Here is a 13,216-nt window from a genome sequence, read left to right as displayed (position 1 = left end):
GCTTTGTATAGATTATGGGCTCTTTGTTCTCCCGCTGTAAATATACATGCCTGGAGTCACAGAGAGCAGCTGAGGTCTGCAGACGGTTTGTCACCGTGCCGTTCCCCTTGCCCGTGTGCCGGGCTTGGCGGGGTGGTGCCGGATGGGGCACCGGGCAGCCCCCGGCACGGCTTCGCGCGGCACGAGGCGCGTGCACCGCTGTTTCTTTCTTTCTTTCTTGATTTCGGCGCGGATGGGGATGCTGCGTTGCCGTGGAAACAGCAGCATGGGCCGGCTGGGCTGTTCGGGGGGAGAGGGGGCTGCTGGGGTGTCCCCCACGTGCACCCCATTTGCACCCTCCATGCATCCTTCTCGCACCCTGTGTCCCCACCGCAGTCTCCTCCAGCATGGCCCCACCGGGCACCCACAGTATCCCCCTTTGTCCGGGGCTGTGTCGTGGGTCCCCCCCCAGGCAAGGGGTGCTGGGGACCGTGGGGGACGGTCCCTGGGTTCCCTCACCCCGTTCGGAGCAGGTGCTGGGGGGGGGGGGGGGGGGGCGCAGTTCGGGTGGGAAGCGCGGGTGAGCGGTGCAGCAGGCTGGGCACCTCGCCGCGCCGCAGCCGTGTGCCCATGGTACGTGGGGACCCCACTTGCTTCCCAGGAGAGTGTGAGGCTCATTCCCAATGATGTCTGCGGGGGAACCGGGCATCCCTCGGGGGACACCCCGGAGCAAGGCGGTGGCTGTATAAACCCCCCTCTGCAAGGGGACGAACGACCCCAGGGAGATGCCGGACCGCGGGGCTGGCCGGGGACAGGGTTTTCCCTTCCCGTGGCGTGCGGAGCTGCAGGGCATCTCCTCCGGGCCCCGTGCCCGTGGTGGGTCAGGGAAGGGCCCTTTGCCAGACCCCAAGGCATCGGCTGCTTCGTTTCCCAACCGGGAAAACCCACTGGGGTTTTTATTCCTCAGGTTTACCCCCCCCTAACCGCCCCCTCTGTGTTTCGGCAGGTTCCCTGGCAGCGATGGAGGAAGGCGAGGACGCCCCGGCGGGGGAGAAAAGCCCCTCGGAGAGGGAGGGGGCCGCTTCGGACCGCGAGGGCTCTGCCGAATGCGACGCCTCCAGCCCCCCCGGCAGCGAAGGTGAGCCTCGCCGCGATGGCAGGGGGCTGCCCGCGGTGTCCCCCCGCCATGGGGACGGGCTCTGCCACCGGAGCAACCTGCCGGGCACGCTGGCATCCTGGGCATCATCTCTGCTGTTGGTGCGTGGTGTTAATTAGCAAACGAAGCAACCTGCCTGCCCATCGAGGGGTGGGCTGTTGGTTAAGCGAGACCCCCAGTCTCCCTGGGGTGCTCCATCCCTCCGGGCACCCTCCAGCCGGCAGCAGGACACGCTGGGGGCAGCCTGGCCCCGGGGTGATGGCGAGCAACCGGCCGGGAGCGAGGGTGCTCTCCGGCACGGAGGGGCTCCCCGCGGCCAGCGCAGGCAGGCCCAATCTAGGCTTGGCCGGGGGCAGCGGCGTGCCGGGGCGGGGGCACAAGCCAGGCTGCTGGAAACCGGAGGCGGGTTGCTCGCAGCGATGGCTGCTAATGAGCACCGTCACCCTGTATCCGTTTCAGCGCCTTTCACCCGCCCCAGCGCTGAGCTGCCGGCGGCAGTGGAGGGATGTGGGGGTGCAAAGTGACACCCCACCCCCCCCCCCAGGGCTCAAAGTGACCCCCCCCCGGGGCGCAAAGTGACACCCCCCCCCCCCTTGGGATGCGAAGTGACCCCTTGGGGTGCAAAGTGACCCCCCCAGGGTGCAAAGCAGCCGCTGAGGCCGCGGGTGCTGGCACCGGCAGCGCCGCGGACAGGGATGGGAGGACAGGGCCATTGCTGCCTGCTTCCTGCCCACGCCGCCGCCTGCCTGCCGCCGCGCCGCGCCGCGCCGTGCCGTGCCGTGCCGTGCCCCACCCCAGAGGTGGCTGCGTTTCAGGGCCGGGCTGAAACAGTCCCCAGATATCCTTTAAGTTCCTTCCTGTGGAGGCGGGGGCAAATCCTAATCAGTTAATGTTTGCAGTGCCCTTCGTGATAACCGCAGCAGGGCAAGGCTGCACCGGCTAATGGAGCCGGCCAGTCCCCGGCAAGCGCCCACTGCCTTCATCCACCGGCGACCAGGGAGCAAAGCGTCCCCCCAAAACCACGGGAGCCAACCCGTGATGCACCGGGAAAGGGGGTGATCCGCACCGGCACCCCGACGGCCGGGGCAGGGAGGGCTCGCCGGCAAACTTTGCTCGGCAGCAGGGAGAAGCGAGCGGCTCTTATCTGATGGGGGAGCCAGGCTGGGGGTGAGGGAGCCGGGAGCCCGGGCGCGGAGCTGCACCTGGCACTAGCCTGCCTCGATAAAAAGGTGATAGCAGAGATAACGCCGAGCAGCAATAACGGCCACTAAAGCTTTCAGCGCGATGGATAAAAATCGATATGCCAGGCACTTTGATTTATAGCCAAAAATAATAGGACTTTTATACCCAGTGATTGATTTATTTGATGTTAATCATTCCGCTTATCACCTGTATTAATAATCTCCAATGCCGGTGACGTCACCCCTGGGTGTTCGCTCTGGCGCCGATCGATTGGGCTCCGCGCTGGTTATCCGCCCGGGACGCCAAGGCAAACATGTACTTTGGGCGCTAATCGTCCACACTGTCATATGCAGATAGGCTTTATCAGCTGCATCTCCAGCAGCAGTTAATGGAGAAAATAATTGTTATCAAGTTGCTGTGAATATGCCACAAATAGAGCCGTGACGGGAGCGGGGCTGAACCGGGTGATGTGGGGCCCGCGGTGGGATGGGAGAGATGCGGCGGGGGTTTGGGGCTGGGAGGTGGGTGCCCACCCAGGGGTGGCTCGAGAAATCCCCAGAGAGGATGCGCGGGTGGGCTTGGCTGTCCTTATGGGTCATCCTGTGGGGCACGAAGGACACCCCCCCCCCCCGGGCTGGGCGACGGGGGGGTTTTGGACACAGGGATTTCGAGGGGAACCCCCCCCCCATGCACATGCACATCCTCGAGGGTGAACCCACACGCATCCTGGCCCCGGGGTGTCGCCGGTCCGGTGGTCCTGACCCCTGGAGGATGCTGCCTCTGAAATTCCTTGTGCATGACCTGCTGCCTTCCCTCTCCTGCTGCAGAGTCCAGAGATGCCCCGGAGAGTCCGAAGGAGCCAGAGAAGCCGGATCCCGGAGAAAACCAGCGGGAGCCAGACGCCTGGAATGGGCCAGGTGAGTCCCCGCCGTGCAGCCGGTCATCCCGCTCCATCCCGGCTGGACCACGGGCTGGAGCAGCCGGGGCAGCCCCCAGGCATTTGCCTCCTCTTGCAAAAATCAGTATGAGGAGGACTGGGAGCACTGGGGACTGGGCAGGCTGCAAATACCAGCACTTCTGCTGGGAGGGGAGGTACGAGATGATGGTTGTGGTCCCCCACGTCCCCAGGCTGCTGTTGGGACCATAAAAAATGATCCAGGAGCGGCGGGGATGCCCGCCCCGTGGCTCACATCGCGCTCCCCAGTGCAGGGAGGGTTTGGACCCCATCCTGCATCGCCCCGCGCTCGCGAGGGCACTTTGCAAACATCCTGGCAACCACAAAAGTGACGCTCAAGCGGTTTTGCGATGGTTATCAAAACCCCAAAGAACGAATACAGTCGTCTATCTCCCTTTCGGCATCTCCGCGCCGGGGCCGCCGGGGCCGTGGCAGCCCTGCGAGGCCAGGCATGCCATGTGGGTACCCCGCGCCCTATCGCCCTGCTATCTCCAAACCGACGCGCTGATGGGGTTACAGTCAGGGCTCCTCCACGCAGATTGGGTTTGCGGGCACGCGTCCGCTGGAGACGGCACCCAGCAGGCAGACGGGGATGGGACCGGGGGGAGCCGAGACCCCCGAGGGTGGATGTGCCACGTTTCGGGCCCCATTCGTGCTGCCAGCCCCCTGCCCACACCCCCTCCTCGCAGGGGAGCTCCCGGCCGGGCGATGCCAGTGGATCTGGTTTTGGAGCAGCCCCGTGGAGCAGCGTGTGATGGGAAGGGGTGACCCTGATGCGGGACAGCCATCGCCCTTCGGTGGTGGATGCAACGGGGGGGGGTGTCCCGGTGTGTCCCCAAGGCCACCAGCCTCCCGCGTGGGCTGGGCGATGGAGAAGCCCTGGGAAATGCCAGCTGCCAGCGCATGTGCTCCTGCAGCTGCCGAAATCCCCACGGCTCGGCAAGGAGCCGTGGGCCCGCTCCCCCTTCCCGCCCCATCCAAGGGGAAGCGCTCGCCGGTCCCGCTGATATCCCGGCCCTTCCTGCGTGCCGGGCAGGAAGGAGCTGCGAGGCCACCCCCGGCTCCTCCTTATCTGCTCCCCGGCCCTTTGCCCCCGGCACCGCCAGGCTCCCCGCTCCTGCGCTGGCATCCCAGTGCGGGGCAGGAGGGGGCTGCAACGCCAAACCCACGGGTGTCCCCATATCCCAGGGGTCACGGCACCGCGCAGCCCCATATCCCGGCAGCACCGTCAACCGCAGGCTCCCCAAAACGAACCACGAAGCCTCAGCTCTGGCCATGCCTCCCCTTCCCCCCTTCCCTCGCCGGCACGGGTTATTTGCATTCTTTATGTAAAAGAGATTTTATTATCGCCTTCTCCCAGCCCATCTCTATTCTGGTAATTGGAGTGGTATTAATTTCTGTGTGGCTGGGAGTTGATGGCGGTCCGGCGATGCTGCAGCGATAGGGTGTTCCTTTCGCACCAACCGCCGCGATAGCCCGTCTATCAGGCGCTCTGCAGGCTCTGCACTTATCAGGGATGGAGCTGGCGAAAAGGGAAACTCTGAGCAGCCTGAATTTTCTTTTTTATCTAGCAGGATCCGCCGTATGTCAGCAATGGCAGCCGCGAAGATGCGGCGCAGCGGGGGGGGGCAAGCGGGCTGCTCCGGGTGCCTTTGTTCACGCCCTGCGGGGTCTCGCCTTCCCTTGGCATTTTTTGGGGGGGCTACGGGGTCGCCTCCCCTATGGCTTTGCCCTCTGGGTCTCCAAAACTGCTGCCCGCTGGGTGCACCGCTGCGCCGGAGGCTCGGCAGCGCGGGGACACGGTGTGCCGGGACCTCACCGTGGGGCTCCTTGGCCCGCGTGCCAGCGAGGGAGAAAGAGTATTTTGTTTTATCTTTGAAATGACCTTGTTCGCCGGAGGGGGCTGCCGCTCGCCCGGCTGATATGCAAATCCCTGGGAGCTGGAGGCTGTAATCCTCAACTTGGGAGCCTTTACAGACGTGCCGCCCCTTCGGCCGGAGCGCTGGGTCACCCCGACTCGGTTCTGCTTCCCGACGGGATCCCAGGATGGAGCGTGGCCATGCTTCGTGCCCACTCGTGCCAGCCACTTTATCCTCTGGTGGACCCCGGGGAGGGGATGCGCATCCTCCCCAGTTCCCCCAAACCACCCGAAATTCCCCCAAACCCTTCCCCGTGGCCCCGCCGGCAGCTCTCTGCCACGCCTCAGGTTTCCATCTTTCCCACTCGTTTTCGCTCTGGAGCGGGGCCGGTAGTGGAGACTTTCGGGAGCACCCGCAGCCTCCAGCTCCCCTCCCGGGACTGTCCCCTCCCGGGGCTGTCCCCTCCCGCCCCATCGCTGCCCAGCCAACCTCACCAAGCCCAGCCAATTGTCCCAGAAGGATAAGGTGAAAAGCTCCAACAAATTTCACGAACGTGGCGTTGGGACAGGGGAATGGAGGAGAGCAGAGCTCCGCTGGGGGACAGGCTTCTCAACCGCATTACGAGACACTGGAGAATCCCCACCGGGAGCTGCCGGGAGGCTGCAGCCCCTGGGAAGCCCGGCCGGCGCTTGCCTTTCTGCAAGGTGGGATGAAGCTGTTTGCTTTTGTCCCTGTGGGGACACTGCCGGGCCACCAGTAGGGAAGGGATGGAGCAGACGGGGCCAAACCTGGGGTGCTTTTTGCCTTGTCCCCCCTGGCCATGTCCCACCACCCTCCCCAAAAGAGCAGCGGTCGCTCCCAGGGGGTTCCTCGCCCCCTTTCCTACATCAGCTTCGCTATTTGGGTCCCCACCAAGATTTCCACCTCGCTGAGCCCCTAACCCCCCCACTGCCGGCTCGTCTGTTCGGGGTTTATTTCATCGCTCCCGGGCGGTAACGATGGCTCTGGGTTGATCACAGAGCACAGCACAGGTCCCCCTCTCCCAGGACCAGCCGCGAACCCCAAATCCATCCTCGCCACCAGTCCTGCATGCGGGGTATCGGGATGGGACAGAGCAACTTCTTCTTTTTTTGGTGCATCTAATTAAAACTGCAAACTTTTTTTCCCCCCCTTTCCCCCTCCTCCTCCCCCCCCTTCCCCTTCGCCTCCCGCTCGCCTTCGGTTGTGTTTATCTGCGCCGCGACTCCTGCCTGAATAATCTCCGGCTGCCCGGAGTTTGTCTGCAAACCTCAAGGTTTATTATCGGGGTGAGCAGGGCACGGCGAGGAGGGATGGCTCGTCCGGATGGCCGGCACCGCGCCGCATCTGCCCCATCGCTCCCCCTTCCCCTCCGCCCTGGTATGTGTGGGTGGGAAAAATTATTCCAGCTATTTCTTTTTATCGCTGGGAGCTGGGCTGAGCAGCAGATAGTTGTGTTTGTGTTAGATTGCTGGGGGGTGGGGAGAAGTTGGGGTTCGGGGCAGTAGCCCCCCGAGTTGGGGGCTTCCCCGGGGTCCTGAACCCCCCCTGCCTGGCTTCTGTCCGGCAAAGCCACGTGCTGGTGCTTGAAGGCAGCGGGATGTTTGGCATCAGGCTGGGGATGGCCCCAGGAGGGGCGGTGACACCTGTCCTGGATTGGGGACGTCAAAGGGGACCCTGTCCCTGCTGGGGTCTGTGCCTGCAGGTCCCTGCCATCAGTTCAGCCTCTGTCTGGGGACACTGCAGGGTGGAGGGATGCTCATGACGATTTGGGGACTCTGATGGGGTGAAGAGATGCTCAGATTTGTTTGGGAACATTGCTGAGGAGTAGAAGGATGCTCAGACCCGTTTGGGGGACACTGCTGGGGTGGAAGGATAGTTGGGCCAGTTTGGGGACACTGCTGGGGTGGAGGGATGCTCAGACCAGTTTGAGGACGCTGCCGGTGTGGAGGGAGGCTCGGGCCGGTTTGGGGACACTGCTGGAGTGGAGGGACACCCCTGCGTCGGGCAGCACGGGGGGCTGTTGAGATGTGCAGGCAGTGTCCCCCTCTCTGTCCCCATCCTCCCCTCCATTTTCCCTTGGGAAGGAGAAAAATGTCTTGCGTACTTGGGGTGAGAGCCCTGAGGGCGATGCTGCCTGGCTGACGGTGACTGACAGCTGTCAATCACTGCTGCCTTGCCGCTCTGTCCTGGACTGGATCTGAGGACCGGTTGGTTCTGGGCTTGGTGCAAAGCCAAGCTCCCACCCCCCGCCTCCATCTGGGTGCTGACCCGCCGGGGGTCCTTCCCCCCCCTCCCACAGGCAGGCCCTGCCCAGCAGGGCTGCAGCGACCCCCCCCATGCGGTCCCCTCTCCTTTCCGGAGGGGATATCTGCCCTCTGCATCGGCTCCGGGGGCCCCTTCGCTCCCCTTCCTCCCCCCCGCCCTCGGCTTCCTGCTCCCCCCCCCCCCCCCCCAGTGCACCCCTACCCGCTGCCTGGCACCAGCCTGGGCAGAGCTGGGGGGTCCCAGCAGCCCCACGAGCGGGGACAGAGCAGGGGCAGGGGGGTCCCTGGCACAGCAGTCCGGCCACCCCTGGCAGCCCCGGGGGAGCCGGGAGGTTTTCCTCCTTCCCATCCTCCCTGAGCGCTTTCTGACATTATTCCCGCCGTTTATTCCTGTCCCCCTCCCTGCGGGCACAGCTCCCATTTATTTCCCGGGATGGGGACCCCCTTGGGATGGGGACCCCCTGGGGACGGGGACCCCCTCGGGGCCACATCCCGGCAGGACACAGCAACACCCCGAACGCAAACGTCCTGTGGAGGCTTATCGGGACACATCCTGCTGGGGCAGGGCACCCCGGCTTACCTGGGGCAGAAGGGAAGGGCGATCCCCGGGCGACACGTGGCACGACCGGTGCCCGCCCCGCTGCCGGTGCCTGCCAGCTGTGCACCACAGCTGGCGAGCGGGGTGCCCGGCCCTTTTGGGGGTGCAGCGCCTCCCGGGTGCCATCGCCCCTTCCCCTCGCCCCCTCCCTGGCCCTCCCAGGTGCTGGGAGGTGCCCGCTCTGCTCTCCCGGGTAGGTCACAGCTCCTCCATTAACCGGGGGCAGGGTTCAGCCCGATAAAGATTTGCTTTTGTACTCTGTCAAAAAAAAAAAAAAAAAAAAAAAAAATCAATAAATTGCAAGCGATGGGCGGGAGCGATAAAGGCAGAAATCTCCCCTCGGCTCCCGCCCCTCCCTGGGCAGCGGGGTGCCCCCCTGCACCCCAAAGCTGAGGGGGCAAAGCTGGCAGCAGCCCAGGTCTCCCGCAACCGTGTGTCATCCCCCCCCCCCCCCCCCTAGTCCGCGGCAGCTTGGCCAGAGCAACCCCGGGCTGAGCTCAAGCAGGCGCAGCCCAGCAAGGCTCAAATTTAAACCCTCCTCGCTCCTTTGTCGTCCCCAAGGCTGCCCTGATTACTCGAGCACCCGGGACGGCAAAGCCGGGATAATCTCCTTAGCCCCTTTGGAGAGATTTCCCTTTGTGAGCGGAGGTGAAGAGTGGAGATGCTGCGTGTTCACAGCTTAAGACTCTTCCCAATCGGCTCCCTCCATCTTATCGGAGCGGTGCCATCACATCATTTCGCTAGTTGAGTTGTCAGGATTTATTCCTTCCGCCGCACACTTGCCGCTTCTAAAAACGGCAGCTGGGGTGCGCGGCGGGGCCGGGCCGGGGGAGCCGGGGCTTCTCCAGCTCGGCTTTCCCCGGGCGGCAGCGGGAGAGCCACGGGAGCTTGGGTACCGACGGACGGACGGATGGATGGATGGATGGATGATGGATGGATGGATCCGTCCTCCCTCCCCCTTGGGGGTTCCCATGCCGCACGTGCTGGGATGGGAGCGGTGACCGCCAGTTCGTCCCCATTCCCCCAGACTCTGCATCACTGGGGCTCGTTTGGGGGCCATACCCGGCGTTGCGGCCCCCCAGGGCTGGCAGCCCCGGGGCCGGGCGCAAAGCGCTGTATTAATAGGAGCGGCGCGGCGCAGCTGATGCTGGGACGCGGTCCCGTGACGCCCCGATAGCAGTATTTATCCAGATAGTATCCAGGCAGCTGCAAACACTGCGGGGACCTCCAAGCCCGGATCCCCACCGAGGGGCAGAACCGGTTCATTCGGATTCGATTATAATCGTGCGGATACGGTTGGGGCGAGGGGATGCAGGAGCCAGCTGGGATGGGATGGGTGGGTTTGCCCGGGGCCAGCTGGGCACCCTCTGCCCTTCCCTCCTGCTCGCTCCCACAGGGAAAGCCAATGTGGGTGCATGGATGCGGCTGCACCTCCAGAGCATCCAGGAGCAAACGCAGGTGGCCGCAGGAGCTGGCCCGGCTCGGTGCCGCTCCCGGCGGTGCATCCTCACCCGGCGGTGCTATTTATTTCCCCGGCCATAAGGACCCTGTGGGGATCGCCTTGCAGATGGGCTCTTGCAGATGTTCGTCTTCATCACACCCCGGGCCTGCGTTCACCCCGGGCCGGAGGAAGATGCAGCCGTGTCGCACGGTGATGCCTCACCGGCACCGTGCAACCCCGCAGGCTTCGTCCCTCCCCGTGTGCCCACCCAGGACCCCCAGGTCCCTGGGGACTTGGGTGCCAGCCGTGCCTTCTCAGCCATTGATCACCCAATGCGTGGCCGTGGTGTGATGACAGGATTAATCTTTGCTCTCCAGCACAGTTCAGTCTATTTCTTCGAAATCTCTCGATGGGGAGATAAGCCAAGGCGCAGCGTCAGGCGAGCAGGCGCTGTGACCCCCGAGGGGGGCAGGGAGCAGCCCCGGCGCCCCGTGTTTCGGCAGTGGGCAGAACACCAGGGTCCGTCCCGCGCCGAGCAGGTGCACCTAGCTCGCCGGGGGCTTTTTCCCCTCCTTCCTTCCTTTCTGCCGCTTTTCTTTGTGACCCAAAGCAAACAGCCAGGCCCCTGCCCAATTTGGTTAATGATCTGGGAGATAAACCCTCCTGCGATAACGGCGGGGCACCGCCTGGCCGCGGACCGATGGCCAGATGAGATACCCGGGGTGGTGTTCACCTGCCGGGGGGGGGGGCAGAATCCCACAGGGAGGGCAGCACCGGAGCAGGGCCCGCGCCTGTGGACTTTGCTCCTCGCCGTTCGCTGGGGAGGCTGCTGGGGGTCACCTGGGGCACCCCACGGGCTGGCACCAGCTCTTCCCAACCTCCCCGGGTTGCGGGCAGGGTGATGTGGCTGAATCCGGCGCCATCAGAGCACAGGGACGGGGCTCGCTCCCTGCTGCGTGGTCGTCCCTGCGTGGGGACACGGCTTGCTCGCTCGCTTTGGGCTTTGTTCCCAAAGTGCAGACAACGTGAACGCGCAGCATCTCCCAGTTTGCCCCATCCCGGCTCGGCATCGTTTCCCCCGTGCCAGGGAAGAAGCACAGCGATGCTTCTTGGAGGTGATTTGGAAATCACCTGGAATCACCTTTTTCCTCCTCTTTTTTCTGGCTGTATCAATGTGGGTGCAGGTGGGTTCCGCAGGGGCTCCGGCAGCATCCCCGGCTGGGCACAGGGACACCCGTCCAGATGGAGAACCGCTCGGCACCGCTGGCCGGGGTTTGCCACCGCCCCGTTTTCGGGGAGACACTGGTGGATTGGGCCACCGGCCGGTGCCGTGGCCATCGGGCGCTGGCGGGGAGCGGGGCCGGCTCCAGCAACACTATTTTTGTCCCCCTGTCTGGAACGGTTTTCTCTTTATCAGCGCCCGCGTGTTTTCTCTGCTGGGGATTGATACACAGAAGATGAAGTGCTCTGACATGGGAAGTGTCAGGCGAACGCTCTTATCTCGGAGACATGGTCTCCTGACCCAAACGCCGCTGATTACCAGTGAGACGGGGGAAGGGGGGGCAAAAAGGGGGGGGCACGGAGGGGGGGGAGGTGGCAGTTGGGCTCCATTCCCCAAAAGCAGCCAGGCTATACGGGGTGGCAAAGCCAGAGGTGAGCCACCACCGTTGGGGCTCTCCTGGGGATACGGGGGTTTGCTGTCCCCTCCCCGGAGCCGGGGTAGGGTGAGGACCGGTGGCCTGGGGATGCTGGGACCGCGATGGAGGGGCTGGAGGGAGTCCAGCACCCCGGCAGCATGTCGGGAGTCAGCCGGGAGCCGGGCGTTGGAAACGCGGAGCAACATGCACCGTGCAAGGGTCCGACTGCCCCACTCAGCCCTGAGGCCCCGCTGATGGCCGCATCCTGCTCGGCGGCTCTGCTCCCTGCCCGCCCCCCCGGGTCCTTCACGGGAGGGACCAGCTGGACGAGGGGCTGCTGCTGCTGCGCCTCCTTGGCATGGGTTCGTGCCAGGAAATAAATCCCATCGGCTCCTCAAAGGTCCCAGCCCTCTGCCCTCCTCCTCCTTCCTGTCCCGAGATGGAGCTGGTGGGGGCACGGGCAGGGGGGTGCCGGGGACGCAGGGCGGGGGGATGCCGGGGATGCGGGGCGGGCAGAGCCAGCACCGTGCTCACTCCCAAAACCACTTTGCTGGGGATGAAATCCCGGCTAGAAACGGAGCCGGGATCCCCGCGGCCAGGGCGGCTTTCTGAGCGTGCCGGCTCCATGCCAGCGCTGAGGGCTTCGGGGTCAAAGGCACCGCGGCGCTGCGGGCAGGAGGTGCCGTGGGAAGGGGAAGGCAGGCAGCCCTGCCTGCACCCTGGCAGGGCAAAGGAGCTTCGGGCAGAGCGCATCTCTCCGTTCGCTGGCACGTGGGAGGAGGGTGGCACATGCCTAAGCACAGGGACCAGCCTGGTGACCCCAAAGACCTCGGGGACCTTCGTCACCTTCGCAGACCTTTTCTCCAGCCCACCTCCCGGTGGGCGGCGGGTTTTGCCGAGGGGCACCGGCTGCTGCCTGGGATGCGCTCGGAGCCGTGTCTCCGGAGGCACAGGGCTTCCTCGGCGGACGGAGGGGACCCGCGGGTGACAGTGGGACCCAGGCGATGGCGGGTGCCGCCAACTCGCGCTCACCACCCAGCGCTTCCAGTCGCTCACCTTAACTCACCCCAGCGCCGAGAGGATCCAGATGTCAGCCCGGCTAATAAACACATCAGATTTCAATCTCCGCAGCCATGGGATCGCTTTATCCTCCCCGCGCTTCCAGCTCTGAAAGCAATTTTGCCTTCAAACGAGCGCAGCCTCCTCCCCACCCACAGGACCCGGGCACCGGCTGCATCTTCCACAATGCCCTCGAAGGACGGGGCTCCGGGCACGTGGCTTTAGGGGGGCTCTTTCCGATGGGAGGGTCCCGGGAAGGGGACGCTACCACTGCCCCGGAGCACCCCAGGATGCTGGGAGCCCTCCCAGACCCAGCCGGGTGCCCTAGGCACCCTGCCCCGCCGGTGGCCTGGTGGGTTGCTTGCTGTCTTCAAGGAGCATCTTGGTTTTTGGGGTGCAGCATCCGGCCCCTTCCCACCACGTGGCCGAGGGGCAGCCAGCGCACATCCATCTGCGTATTGGTTACCTGCCATCTTATCTGCGCTCCGAAAGACAAAGGCACAGTTAAAACATTTTAGAGCAGCCTTCATAGTGTATTAACATGTTATCTAACCCATTAAACCAGAGGCTTATCAGATAATCAAAGCCATTAAGCCCTGAAGCTGCTGCGACTTTGGGTGCGGGGATGGGAAATGCTCCTTCCGCTCCGCCGCCGTGCCGTGCCCAGACCCCCCGTGCCGTGCTCGGACCCCCCGGCGAGCGGCCGGATCCCACCCACCCACCGTGGGCACGCAGGCCCGGGGCACCCGCCGGCAGCTCCAAGTGGGTGCCCGCGTCCCTGAGGACCTAGGGCTGCCACGGGCCAGGGGTCTGGCTGGGGGGGCGTCATGCTGATGCTGTGCCTGTCTCCCCGCAGATGAGCTGGATCTGGCTGTGCAGGAGGGGGAGAGGCGGGTGCGAACCCGCAGGAGCCTCCCCGAGGGCTTCTCCTGGGGACCCTTCCAGGGCAGCATCCACAGCGAGCCGGCATCGCCAGGGCACAGCGAGATGGTAAGGAGCAGTGCTGCCACGGGCTGCTGGGGACACTGGCGAGGAAAGTCCCAAGAAAACGAGTTGTTTGGGGAG

At 64.7% G+C, this 13,216-nt stretch overlaps 1 protein-coding gene across 1 annotated transcript in view; it reads left to right on the top strand.

Moving 5' to 3' along the window:
• ZFPM1 (zinc finger protein, FOG family member 1) overlaps positions 1-13,216 on the top strand; it is a 34,739-nt gene that overhangs the window by 14,238 nt on the left and 7,285 nt on the right. Inside the window, 3 exon segments of the mRNA XM_076348933.1 lie at positions 986-1,117; positions 3,145-3,234; positions 13,008-13,141. Coding sequence (XP_076205048.1) covers positions 986-1,117; positions 3,145-3,234; positions 13,008-13,141 — 356 coding nt within the window.

The sequence above is a fragment of the Aptenodytes patagonicus genome, chromosome 11, assembly GCF_965638725.1.
Source record: "Aptenodytes patagonicus chromosome 11, bAptPat1.pri.cur, whole genome shotgun sequence".
Classification (NCBI taxonomy): domain Eukaryota; kingdom Metazoa; phylum Chordata; class Aves; order Sphenisciformes; family Spheniscidae; genus Aptenodytes; species Aptenodytes patagonicus.
Note: the sequence above shows the minus strand (reverse complement) of the source record. Positions and strands in the feature narration are given on the sequence as shown.